Below are 13,172 nucleotides of genomic sequence, written 5' to 3'. Positions count from 1 at the left end.
AATTTTAAAGACTTATTTTTTGTATGTATGAACATGAAATGCATGCACTGCCCGGAAAGGCCAGAAGGGGGCGGTGGAACCCAGGCGCTGGAGTTACAGTACTTTGTGAACAACCTCATACAGGTAGTGGGAACTGAGCCCAGGTCCTCAGCAAGAGCAGCAAGGACTCTTAAACCCCTGAGCAGCTTTCCAGCCCCACTATTACTTATAATAAAGCTCTTCTAGAGAGTATTTCGTGCCATCCTTCTTTACATGAACCAGCAACATCTTTCATTATTTATCTAACAAGCAGGTGTTTGGCTCCTGGTGTTCACTACTTCTTCCACTGCATCTGTGCACCAGAGTTGAGCCAAACCCAGGACAAACTCAGGAACTTCAAATCCCAGAATCCCTGGGTCTCGAAGCGGACTACATTTCCCAGAGGCCTCCCGTCTTCGGACCCGGAGCCCTGACCTCCCGTGAGCCTTCACGGGCCCTGGGGCGTCTCAGGCGCCCTTCGAGGTGGGGGGCCGAGGTACCTAGACGGAGTCCGCGCGCGCGGCCGCTCTGAGCCTCCGTGAGGCGTGGCGGAGCCTCAGGGCGGGGAAGGTGAGCGAAGGCCAGTTCTGTTCGTACGCCAGACGGGCTGGGCAGGGTTCGGCTTGGCACGGCCTCCCGCTTTCCAGCGTCTAGGGCGCGTCCCCCTCCTCGGGCACCGGCCTCTGGCACGCGGAGAAACGCGCGCTCCCGGATGTCTCGGTCCTGGACTGCAAGTGACCTGCACCCCACGGCCTGGGCGGGGCTAACTCAGGCTATGTTTCCCGTGCTACCCACCTGTCCTGGGCCACTAGTCCCCTTTCTGGAGTTTTTTCTGGGCAGCAGGCAATCGACCCCTTGACAGCAGCAGAACAGCTGTGTGGGCAACGCGTGGGGAGAAGGAACACGTCCTGGACCCGTGTCAGGTCTGAGCGGTTGCAACCGGATGCGTCCCCACTGTGGCTGCACTCCGGCCTCAGTTTTCTGATCTAAAGGGGCCAGGCAGTGCCAGCTGAGCTGTGGCGAACAGTGTAGGATGATGCCTGGCACGTGGGGGTCAGTGAGTCTGGTGTCGCCTGAGTCTTGCTTCTGGAAGTGCCGGACCAGAAGAGTAGTGACCTGTCAATTCTCTGAAGCCCACCCCCAGCTCCTGCTTCTTTTCTCTGAAGGCAGGAGAGCCAGGCTCAGCCGATGGGACGCTTTTGAAGATGGTGTTTCTGAGGGGAGCGAAGCAGCAGGTGCTACCTACCCCTTTCTTCTTTTTCTTCCCTCAGATTCGTCTTCATCTTCACCTACAGAGAGAACATGGCTCCTGAGCAAAGGGAAGCGGGGTCTCAGGTAAGCACACTGCCATTTGACTTCTTAGTGGAAGCAGGGGTTTGGTTTGGCTTTTTTTTTTTTCCTTCCTGACGCAAGTTCTCCACATAGTTCAGCCTTCACTAGGATTTGGAGCCCATGTCCTACTTAGAGGAGTTGATCCTCCCTCTGTGACTGGTGGATTCTGTAGCGAGTGCACCCCAATTTCACAATTCTAGTCTTCTGTATTTCTTGATAGACACACTATGGTTGCCTGATCCCAGGATGGTGCATGCCTAAAAATTCCACAAGTAGCATATCAGGTGTCCTGGGACAGAATAAACATACATACTCGAGAAAATTCCTTTCTGCCTCCCACACTCATCCGTGCGAATTCTTTTCCCTTACTAATCTTCATTATTCTCTTTTCCTGCCAGTCCGTATGTTGTTCCCTCAGGCTTCTCCAGCCCATGGTGGTTTGGTTGTCATGTGTATGCATGCCTGATATGGTATGCATGTATGAGTATTCTCATGTGTTTGAACGGGCATAATATGTGTGTGAGAATGTATACATGGGTACATGCATGTAAAAGCCCAAGGTTATATCGGGTGACTTCCCTCATGGTCAGATCTTTTGAATCAGGGTATCTAACTTGAACTCGGAGCTCATCAAGTTGGCTCTCCCTCACAGGTGTCAGTGACATTCGAGGATGTGGCCGTGCTCTTTACTCGGGATGAGTGGAAGAAGCTGGACCACTCTCAGAGAAGCCTGTACCGGGAGGTGATGCTGGAGAACTACAGCAACCTGGCCTCCCTGGGTAAGGGTGGTCCCTGCGGGCGTAGATTCAGAATGAGACCTTAGCACCGCCTTCCCTGAATGAAAGCTATGGCCACTGTGAAACCATAGCAGAGTTTTGCCTTAGGGTCGTACAAGGATACATAAGTATTGGCACGTTCTTCCCACAGCAGGCAGCAGAGGGGATGGCAGCGAGAACATCCCTTCCCTTGGTTCCTCACGGTCCAGGCATCTTCCCCAGCACAACCATTCTGTGCTTGTGTAGTTCATCTCTAAGCAGAGAGCTTTGTTCTGTCTCCGGAACCTCTCTTTCCCATCTGTAGCCTTTCTGACAAGCCTGCATACTTTTTCTGCAAAGGGCCGTACGGGGTGAACATTTTAGGCTCACTTGATTTCTACAACATAAGAGATTTTCTCAGTCTTCTATGGTTGCCTGGCTTTTAGTTAATAAGTTAACTTTATCTATAAGCAGGATTCCCGTTTACCAAACCAAAGGTGATCTCCCTGCTGCAGCAAGGAGAGGATCCCTGGAAGGTGGAGAAAGAAGGACCTGGAGGCTCCTCTCTGGGTGAGTGTGTGCAGACCCCAGTGTGGTGAAGAAGGAGAGGGTGCAGCATGGAGTATGGGCTGGGAAGTGTCTTCAGGTTCTCCATCCGCAAGAAGTGATGGGGGCTGGGATGGAGCTGAGCTCAGTAGTAAGAACACCTGCCTGGCACAAATAAAGCCCTAGGTTTAATTCTTAGCACAAAAACCCCAACCCAGAACAAAACAAACGAAAAACAACCCAATAAGTTAACAATGAATTAAGCAAGAGTGAGGGAGGGGAAACGGGAACTGAAATCCGCCCCGGCTCGCTTTCATTCTTCCCTGGGATCTTTTCTCTTGTTGGTTCTTTCTGAGGAGGGTTGTGTTTTCAGAGATCATTTAAGAAATGTCTATATTTAAGGGATGGTAAAGAACTCACTCAGGCTGAAGCTCAAAGCCTGTAAAGGAGAAGGAAATGAGATGGGAAGGCTACGCAAGGGTCCCAAAACAAGTGCCTCGGTGCAGTTCTGGGAGCTGTATTCTGCATGTGGACAACTGGAAGTACTTAACTGTAAACAGCAATCGTATAATCTTGGATAGTGTTGGGAACGCTGGTTCTAATCAGAAACAATCCAGAGGTCTTTGGTAACACAGCTAAAAACAAACAGACAAACAAAAATGTATGTCCTTGTTCTGGCATCCATCAAGACCTGTGATAGAGACGGTCCAGAGAGTGTCAAGGAGTGAGGCGAGCTTCAGAGCACTGTCGAGGTGTGTTACCACTAGGTTGATAGAAAATTGTGTTCTTAAAAGAACGTGTGTGTGCTCGAGTGGGGGCTCTGCACACGTGAGCAGGGTTAGGGTTAGGGGGCAGTGTGTTCTTTTGGAATGAATCTGCGTGTAATATAATCTTCACTAGCATATAATGTTTTACGTTTTTGCAAAGAGCTACCATGTTCAGGAAGTCCTGTGACACGTACTGCGGAGGATGGACTGAAAGTGAGGCACAACCAGGGAGCCCAGGGGAGCTCCTGCAAGAATGAAGGTAGAAAGCTAGCGGGGCCTAGATGAAGTCCTCTGCTTCAGGAGTCTGGAGACCCAGTCTGATGAGTTTGGGGTGGCAGTGGTTTTCATTTAGATATAGTGAAGTACTTAGATATAGATCTCTGGTAGGGAATTCTGTAAGGTTAGAACTCACAAGCAAGGTCAGAGCCCTTGAAGCCTTGAGCTACTCAGGTGGGAGTAGAATCCTGGGAAACTGTTTTCACAAGGTGGTTAAGAGAGACCTTGCGAGCCTGCCCTGAAGTGACCTGAAAGGGGTGGGGGGTGGGGGGGCAGGGGAGGTGATTGCAGTGGTGATAGAGGCTTGGGCAAACTCCCTCACTGGTGAGCCAAGACTCACACCACGGGCTTTAAATGCTGAGCAAGCTCTGTGCTAGGTGTCGCCAAGTGGCAGTAGGTGGGAGAAAGCAGGACCCTGCTCTCATGAAGCTGGGTGCAGTGAGGAGAATAAAGAACCAAGCATCCGTGGGCAGCCCTGCGGAAAAGTCCAGTGAGGACTAGAGCATGGCACAGAGCGCCCTGAGAGTGCAGGGCCAGTGCTGTGTGTAGGGTGTGTGGGGCTGAGAGCAAGGAAGGAAGAGGAATTGGGGCAGTTCTTAGCCCTTGGGTCAGTCAGTAGGCCTTGGTCTAGAAAAGACCACATGGCAGACCACCCTGTCATCTCACAGTGACCACTTCTGGGATGGCAGCCACAGTTGTCTTTTCCATCCTCACTTGTGCAGAAACTGCCAGAGGCCACCCCCCCAAAGTAAGTAGATGGGATGCCTGAGGGGAGGGAGATTAGCCTGAGCAGAAGTAGGCCTGCGGTTCAGAGCTGTCTTGGGAGAGGCTGAGATGCCTGATGGAGTGGTCACCTGCCGTCTTCAGCTCTGGGAAGAGCTGAGTGAATAACTGAGGAGTGTACCCTGGAGCTGCTTTCTGCTCTGTTCTGAGGAGGCTTTGACTGTAGCTCAGGCTGCCATTGAACTCTAGATTTCTCCTACTTCCATCCGCTGAGCACTGGGATTGTAAGTATGCTGCTCTGTTCCTCTTGAGGATTGGACATCCTTTTTTCTCTCAAAAGTGGACTTCAGGTAGGAGGCTTAGGGATGCTTCTGTGTCCATGATGTGCCTGGCAAACCACCATGTACCTGACTCCCTCTCAGCAGGAGCTCACGTCCCACAAGGGCAGTTGAAGACCAGCAAATCCGTATTTGAGGTCATGGTGCCAGACAGAACCCACTTCTGAACTTGCAAGTTATTTTTCCCTTCAAAACTAATCACAGATAAGAAAACAACAAACAGGACTCAGTTCTTCAGAGCACTGGCTGCCCTTGCAGAGAATCTGAGTTCAGTTCCCAGAACCCACATGGTGGTTCATAACCATTCATAACTGCAGTTCCAGGGCTTCTGATGCCCTCCTCTGACCTCTGTGTGCCCCAGCAACACATGCAGTGCACACGCAGACCAAACATCCTTACCTATAAAAATGAATAATGAATTTTTTTTAAAAAGCAGCAACAACAAAATGTACACGTAAAACAGCTTTTGTTGTCCCTGGGTTTATAAGTTTTAAACTGAGAGGTGAGAGGCCATGGCTCAGGGTTTCTGTGTCTTACTTGGGTCTCTTGCTTAAGAATTGACCCAAAGCCTAAGCAATAAGGTGGTGCTTTTCCTGCATAGCTATACTAAGAACCATGGGTGCATTGCACAGGTTTGGGTCACATCCAAATGTATGAACAGTCTGGAATTTTGACATTTTTGAATTCCAGAAATGTTCTAGTTATCATATCCCAGTGAGAGATCACTTCCACTGCCTTGCCATTTCCTTTGTTGTCTATAATGTCAGCTGCCATCAAGAGTGTGCTGAGCTCTGAGCGGTAGTCAGCCGGCTGCTGTCCTATCACTGAAGTCTCTGGGGTTGTGTCTGTTCAGAGGAACGGTAGCTTTTCCTGATTTTACACAAGGTTGCAGCAGTCCTAAATCTCAAACTAGTGACTTTCACCCCGCTGAGCACAATCCAGAGTCCTCAACAAAATCTTCACTCTTATCTCCTTTTGTTCTGCCTCAAGGCTTTTGTACCTGACCTTTTCTGTCTGTACCTTCTTTTTTTCTCGATGGTCAAGTGCTCTTGTGACGGCTTCCTTGTCTTTCCCAGGGTTCTGCCCCATTGTCCCTTTGTGGAACAGGCTCCACTCATCTACATCAGGGCTCCGTCCTCCATGTTCATCTCAGCGTGCTTCTACACACGCACTACATGTGCTTATGATCTGCCTCTTCCTCGGCATCTATGTGGAAGCAGCTTGTTTCATCATGTCCATTTCTAGTGCTGGCCAGAGTAGGCTTCTAGTTACATAGAAAACACAGGAACGAGTCACGCTGTGTGAATAAAATGAAACATCCCTCCCTAAATATTGAAAGACAAATGAAGCAAGTGACTAATTATGTTTGATGTTCATGGCTTAGAACATAGAGAATTTCCACAATTGTCTTTACATCAGAGCAGTTTGGTTTATTTGTGGTTTATATGTGAAGTACAAGACTACCTGCAAACAATAGTGTTGGGGGAGGTCATGAGTAATTTTGACACATTTATGGATGCAGTGATTTATGGCTGAGAATTGTTTTGGCCTTCATTTAGTGGAAGAGACATAAGGGTTCATAGTGATGCTAGGGACACCACATTAAATAAAACTCAGTAACTTAAAGCAATTAGAATTCATTGTCTCAATTCTGGAGGTTGAAAGGCCATGTTTGGCATGGCCCTGCTTCCTCTGAGACAGGGTAGAGACCTGTGTTTTCTCAGTTTGTAGTGATGGCCACAGTTCTGAGTAGATTGTAAAGAACAATACAAGACTGAATTGAGAGCTAAGACCTTGGCACTTGGGAATTGAAATGGGTACAATAGACTTGATGTAGGCCCTTGTAGCTATGATTACTTCCATTATAAGCAAAATTCCCTGTCTCCTGTTCTTATTCTCCTTGGAGTCAGGCTTTACACATGCTTTCCATTTCTTCTTGTTTTTTCACCTTTCCTTATTTCCTTAGTCCTCCAGTTCTTGTGTACTATACTCATAAAAGAATGGTTCTTAAATCCCATGCTACCTCCATCAACTGCAGTCAGAAGTTTTAGTCCTTGGGGATATGTGTGTGTTCCTGCTCATTTTGTATATCTGTACATGGGTGTCAGAAGTGAGCCTCAGATATTTCCTTCGTATGCTCCCCGTCTTCTTTTGAGGCAGTTTCTCACTGAACTTGGAACTTGCCAATGTGGCTAGAGCAGCTGACCAGCAAGTCCAGGGATCCTCCTGTCTCAATAACTCCAGCACTGGAATTACAAATCCACTGTACTCGGCTTTTTTTTTCTTTTTCTTTTCTTTTTTTTTTTTTTTTTTATTGATTCTGGGGGATTGACTAAGGTCTTCATGCTTGTATAACAAACCTTTTCCAGCTGTCTTAGTTAAGGTTACTGTTGCTGTGATGGAACACGGTGGCCAAAGCAATTCGGGGTGGGAAGGGTTTATTTGGCTTACACTTCTGCATCACAGTTCATATCAGAGGAAGTCAGGACAGGAAGTCAAGCAGGGTAGGAACCTGGAGGTGGGAGCTGATGCAGAGGCCACAAAGGAGTGCTACTCACTGGTTTGCTCCTCATGGCTAGCAGGGTGACCAGCAGGGATGGACCCTCCCCCATTAATCACTAATTAAGAAAATACCCTACAGGCTTTCCTACAACCCATTCTTATGTAAGCATTTTCTTATTTTCTTTATTGAGATTCCATCTTCTCTGATGACTTTAGCTTATGTCAAGTTGCAATAACTATCAAGCACAGCAACCAAACCCCAAGCCCAGTCTTCAGGGTATTCTCCACAACTGATTTCTTATTCCTCTCTGGCTCCCAGAACACCATCCTCTCCCAGTTTTGTTCTTATATGTTCAAAGAATCTGGTGATTTCTTTCAGTTCTTTGACTTTCAATAGAATCTGTATGTCGATGACTCCTACATGCCTATCTTCAGCTCTGACCTTTCCCCAGATCGCTAAATAATAGACAGCTATTTCGCTGCCTCCTTGCGTTTTCTTCTGAAGCCCCATAGCTGTCACAGACATGCCTGAAACAGACTCCCTAGGTCTTGGCATTTTCCCCTCCATCTTGGTAATTGGTGCCATAATTCATTTTCAGTCTGGAAACCTAGACATCTTAATTGTCCTCTTTCCTTCTTAGTATTATGTTAGTCCATTCATCTCAGTCCCAGCTACTTCATCCCTACAGATGTAGACAAAAGTTCCTTTCACTGTGGGGACGAATCCGGACCTCATCTATGAATCAATGGCATTCTAACAGATATTTAGGAACCTGTAGCACAGGAAGATGTGGCTTTAGGCAGGATTACTTGTTTGCAGTGTGGTGACTGAGCTGTCAGAGGGCAAGACTCAAAGATAGGAAACTAGTTGGAAGACCATAGTAGAGGCAATAATGCATAGGAAACAAAATGCCATCCCCCCCGGTGCCTGTCTTAGTCCCTGCTCTATTGCTTTGAAGAGATACCATACCACGGCAGCTCTCATAAAGGAAAACATTTAGTTAGGGCTGCTTTACAGTTTCAGAGGCTTAGGCTATTATTGTCACGGCAAGCAGTTAGACTTGGTGGCAGAACAGTAGCTGAGAGTTCTATGTTCTGATCCATAGACAGCAGGAAGAGAGACAAATGCATGCATACATGCAGACAAACAGCCTAGCATGGGCTTTTGAAACCTCAAAGCCCACTCCTAGTGACACACTTCCTCCAAAAGACCACACCTCCTAATCCTCTCAAACAGTTCCACTCCCTGGTGACTAAACATTCAAATGTATGAGCCTATGGGGGCATTCTTACTCACACCACCCTGCTTTATCAGCGGGGAAGATACACTACAGTGTTGTACTGCTGTGCTCAGAACTCTAGTAAACGAGGCTCAGAACTACAGCCTTTCTTCACAAGAAGGCCCAAGGCAGTGTGTTAGACTTTCCATTGCTCTGACAACTACTAGAGAGAAACCATTTTCATTTAAAAGGGGAAAGAATTATTTTGTCTCACGACTTTAGAGATTTTAATCCATGACTACTTGGCTACCTTGCTTCTGAGCCTGTGGTGAGGCAGAGCATCATGTGGGTGATGCATGAACATGGCAGTCCAGAAGTTGGGGGAGAATAGGGACAAGTTATACAAAATAATCCCCTAGTGACCCATTCCTCCAACAAGGCCCCACTTCCTGACTTCCATCACCTTTCTGTAGTCCCACTGGGTTAGGAATCCACTGATGATCCAGTTACTACCCTAAGCCAGTCAACTAGTAGTGAGGCTTTTAATACATGAGCCTTTAGTTGACACTTCAGACTCAAACCATAACACCTCTCTTGCTTGATGCATGGATGAGGCTCCCTTTTCAATTTAACAGTTCTTGACCTTGTGGCTTCTCTATAGAATTAATTTAATGTCTTATGTGTAAACTGGTTCAGAAATCTCAATCATCTGTGTTCTGTTTGGGAAGACAGGTGCTATGAGGGCTTATGACTAATATATATGAAATTCATGTTTAATCAAGACTGTTTGACATTCTTCAAATTGTGTAGGTATAAGTAAAAAAGATTTACTAAACAAGCCAGATGTGGTAGCACATGCCTATAATCTCAGCACATGGAAGGCAGAGGCAAAAGGATTGCTACAAGTTTGAAGCTAGCCTAATTTACCAACATGGGCTGTATAGTAAGACTCCATCTCAAAACAAAACAGACACACATACGCCGTCAAGAAGGTTGTGAGAGACAGAACATGCTGATCTCGTTGTTTTGTGTAGAGAGATACAGAAGTGGTCATGTAATGTCAGCACTCAAGAGACTAAAGCAAGGAGCCATGAGTTCAAGGACACCAGGGCTACAGATTGAGATTATGTCTCAGGGATCTGGCTGGAGGAATAAACTGTGGATATTCTGAGTTAAGAAAGGATTCTCACAATAAACTTTTGAACAGAATCTGAAAGATATTGTTGGCAGGAAACAAAAGAGGGCACATTTAGCAGAGAACAATGTAGGTGACTATCATTTGCTCTCAAATTCTGACAGTGCATTTTCCGGTTCTTTTTCCCATTTAATCACCCTCTTGAAGTGTGTTTGCTTTATTCTTTTTCTTCACTCTACTACTGTTCCCATCAATCATGTTTCTCTACTAACTCTTCTATTCCACCCTCAATATTATTAACCGCATGCCAAGACTACTTAAATAACATTAGTACCTATTCAATCTACATATCTTGTCTCAGTAGTCAAATTTTATATTACAAAAAACATCTTTGGTTTCTTTTTTCCCTTTCTAGAATTGAAGCACTGTCATAGAACCACCAAGTCAACTCAAACACAAGACTCTTCATTTCAGGAACTGATTCTGAAAACATCTAAAAGAAATGAAACTTTGAACTTGAAGTCAGAAAATCCTTTCATATATGAAGGGAAATTAGAGGAAAAGCAGGATAAGAATGCTTTGACTATAGAAAGAAGCCGAAAAAACAATGAATTTAGTCCAAAGTCACATGGAGAAAAAAAGTCACCAGAATGTGAAAAACAAGACACTTTCAAGCAAATAGCATCATGTATATCTAATCACCCAACAACCACACCAGATAAACGCTATAAATGTAGTATGTGTGAGAAAACTTTCATCAACACCTCATCTCTTCGTAAACATGAGAAAAACCACAGTGGAGAGAAATTATTTAAATGTAAAGAATGCTCAAAAGCCTTTAGCCAAAGTTCAGCCCTTATCCAACATCAAATAACTCATACTGGAGAGAAGCCTTATGTATGTAAAGAATGTGGTAAAGCCTTCACTCTCAGTACATCCCTTTATAAACACCTAAGAACCCACACTGTAGAGAAATCCTACAGGTGTAAGGAATGTGGTAAATCCTTTGGTCGAAGGTCAGGTCTTTTTATACACCAGAAAGTCCATGCTGGAGATAACCCTTTTAAATATAATCCAGGTAGGAAGTCATCTAGCACATCCCTTCCTGGGCAGAGAATCCATTCCAGAAAGAAGACCTACTTGTGTAACGAGTGTGGCAACACCTTTAAGTCTAGCTCATCCCTTCGCTATCACCAGAGAATCCACACCGGAGAGAAACCTTTCAAATGTAGCGAATGTGGCAGAGCCTTCAGTCAGAGCGCTTCACTTATTCAACATGAAAGAATTCACACTGGAGAAAGGCCCTACAGGTGTAATGAATGCGGAAAAGGCTTCACTTCTATCTCAAGACTCAACAGACACCGAATAATTCACACTGGGGAGAAGTTTTATAATTGTAATGAATGTGGCAAAGCCTTAAGTTCCCATTCAACTCTTATTATTCATGAGAGAATTCACACTGGAGAGAAACCATGTAAATGTAAAGTCTGTGGGAAAGCCTTCAGACAGAGTTCAGCTCTGATCCAGCATCAGAGAATGCACACTGGAGAGAGACCTTATAAATGTAATGAGTGTGGGAAGACATTCAGGTGCAATTCATCCCTCAGTAACCATCAGCGAATTCATACTGGGGAGAAGCCGTACCGATGCCAGGAATGTGGGATGTCATTTGGTCAAAGTTCAGCTCTTATTCAGCACCGAAGGATTCATACTGGTGAGAAACCCTTTAAGTGCAACACATGTGGGAAAACCTTTAGGCAGAGCTCTTCACGTATTGCACATCAGCGAATCCATACAGGAGAGAAACCCTATGAATGTAACACATGTGGGAAACTTTTCAACCATAGGTCATCCCTTACCAATCATTATAAAATTCATGTGGATGAGGACTCTTAAAGTAAATTTGCAAATGTAAAAAGCCTTAAACCAAAGCTCTTCAGAGAATACGTGCTTGAGAGATATAATAAAAATAATGAATATGGGAGAAAATCCACAATCAACTAAATGCCGTGGATAAATTTTGTGTAACAGGAGGAAAGTATTCAGACCTGTTCAACACTTTAAAAAAAATTGTTTGAGAGCCATGCATAGTGGTTCATTCATGTGGTCGTAGCTACTGAGGACCCTGAAGTATGAGGATTGCTTGAGTCTATGAGTTTGAAGCAGCCTGAGGAAACCTAGGAAGATCCCATCTCAAAAAAAAAAAAAAAGTCATCTGTGATGAAGGCCCTGACTTCAGGCGTTTGTAAAATGGTGCTTTTCTCTCTGCAGCACTGTGTGCTTGATGTAATTGTAATCACAGGCATCTAGTGCGCAGAAGGGTGTGCTGCACTTCTTATTAGCAAAACACTAAACCCTTATACTGGTGATATTTTTATAACATTTTAATAATATCCAAGTGATCAAAGAAGTTACACATTTTTTAAAAGGGGCCAAAATAAAAGATTAAAATGGACTATAATCTACCTCTTAGTCTCTGGAGTTTATCATTTTCTATATCTGATTTCAAATGTTGTGTGTGAATTTTATTAAAAGTGAAAAATTACAAAGCTGGTCTGTTGGTATTACTGTGATTTGGAGCTATTCTACCTAGTTATTCTTTTCCTAGAGTGTTTTTGTTGCTGCTGCTTTGATTGCTTTAAAGTCATTTGTAACTAAGATCTGTTGTCCTGTGTGCTGTTATCTAAGTGTACTAAATATGAGAATGGGCAGTTAGAGGGAACTGAAGAAATGGCTCAGTGGTTAAAAGAATGTTTTTCAGTTTCAAAGGACAGAGGTTCAGTTCCCAGTACTCATGTCAAGTGGCTCACAAGTACTGTCTGTCTCTGGCTCCAGGGAGCTCTGACGTCTCCAGTTTCACATGTGCATATTCACACATAAACACGTAATTTTAAAATCTTTTCAAGATAAAGTGGCAAAGAAAATTCAAAGTTTACGTTTTTTTCATACAAAACCATATCAAAGGACATTTGGCAAATGTAATACCTGTAAGAAATACTGAAGACTGCTGTTATTTAGAGATGATGGCCTTTCAATTCTGGAATCAAGAAATGGGACTTTTCAAAAGATTACTAAACCATGTGAGTTAGCCCCTCTTCAATGGGATTAGTGTTCTGGTGAAATACTGAACACTTGCTGTTTTTCTGCTATCTTTCAGACACCACAAGATGATGCCTCTGAAAGATATGATCATTTTCACCAGGCAGCAAAGTATCAGCCCTTAAAAGTTGCATTAATATGATGGTTCATCTTTATTAATTTCACTGGATTTAGAACCACCTAGAAGGCACACCTCTGGTCATGACTGAGGGTATTTTCAGAGGTTTAGCTGTGGGGCAAAGAATCACCCTAAATATGAGTGGGATCGTCCCATGGACTAGATTTTGGACTGGAAAAGGAATAGCAAGCTGATTACAAGAATATTTCAGTTTCCAGATCCACTAAGAGCAAGAAACCTTACACTCATACGACCACAGTCTGCTACCACTATGCCTTCCTTGCCTAGTGTGATCTATGCCTGTGTTACATATAACTATAGTGACTAATAATTATTTATAATT

At 44.7% G+C, this 13,172-nt stretch overlaps 1 protein-coding gene across 2 annotated transcripts; it reads left to right on the top strand.

The window, feature by feature from the left end:
• Positions 1–489: 489 nt before the first annotated feature.
• On the top strand, positions 490–12,135 carry LOC121456642 (zinc finger protein 354A). Of its 2 annotated transcripts, none has more exons than XM_041664992.1 (5): positions 490–588; positions 1,290–1,353; positions 2,003–2,129; positions 2,580–2,675; positions 10,028–12,135. In XM_041664992.1, exons 2-5 carry the CDS (start codon positions 1,321–1,323, stop codon positions 11,506–11,508), a joined length of 1,737 nt encoding a protein of 578 aa, XP_041520926.1. In that variant the 5' UTR covers positions 490–588; positions 1,290–1,320; the 3' UTR covers positions 11,509–12,135. The 2 variants fall into 2 exon arrangements, with proteins under 2 accessions (XP_041520926.1, XP_041520925.1); XM_041664991.1 differs by having other exon boundaries at positions 2,577–2,675.
• The last annotated feature ends 1,037 nt before the right edge of the window (positions 12,136–13,172 follow it).

The sequence above is a fragment of the Microtus oregoni genome, unplaced genomic scaffold, assembly GCF_018167655.1.
Source record: "Microtus oregoni isolate MIOR12 unplaced genomic scaffold, Mior012 000015F_ref0000493, whole genome shotgun sequence".
Taxonomy (NCBI): Eukaryota; Metazoa; Chordata; class Mammalia; order Rodentia; family Cricetidae; genus Microtus; species Microtus oregoni.
Note: the sequence above shows the minus strand (reverse complement) of the source record. Positions and strands in the feature narration are given on the sequence as shown.

Bases quoted from the DNA above. Each gene is read 5' to 3' on its own strand.
- LOC121456642 (XM_041664991.1), top strand. From the start codon at position 1,321: ATGGCTCCTGAGCAAAGGGAAGCGGGGTCTCAG. The intron at 1,354-2,002 runs GTAAGCACACTG...TCTCCCTCACAG, and splicing joins AAAGGGAAGCGGGGTCTCAG to GTGTCAGTGACATTCGAGGA. The intron at 2,676-10,027 runs GTGAGTGTGTGC...TTCCCTTTCTAG, and splicing joins ACCTGGAGGCTCCTCTCTGG to AATTGAAGCACTGTCATAGA.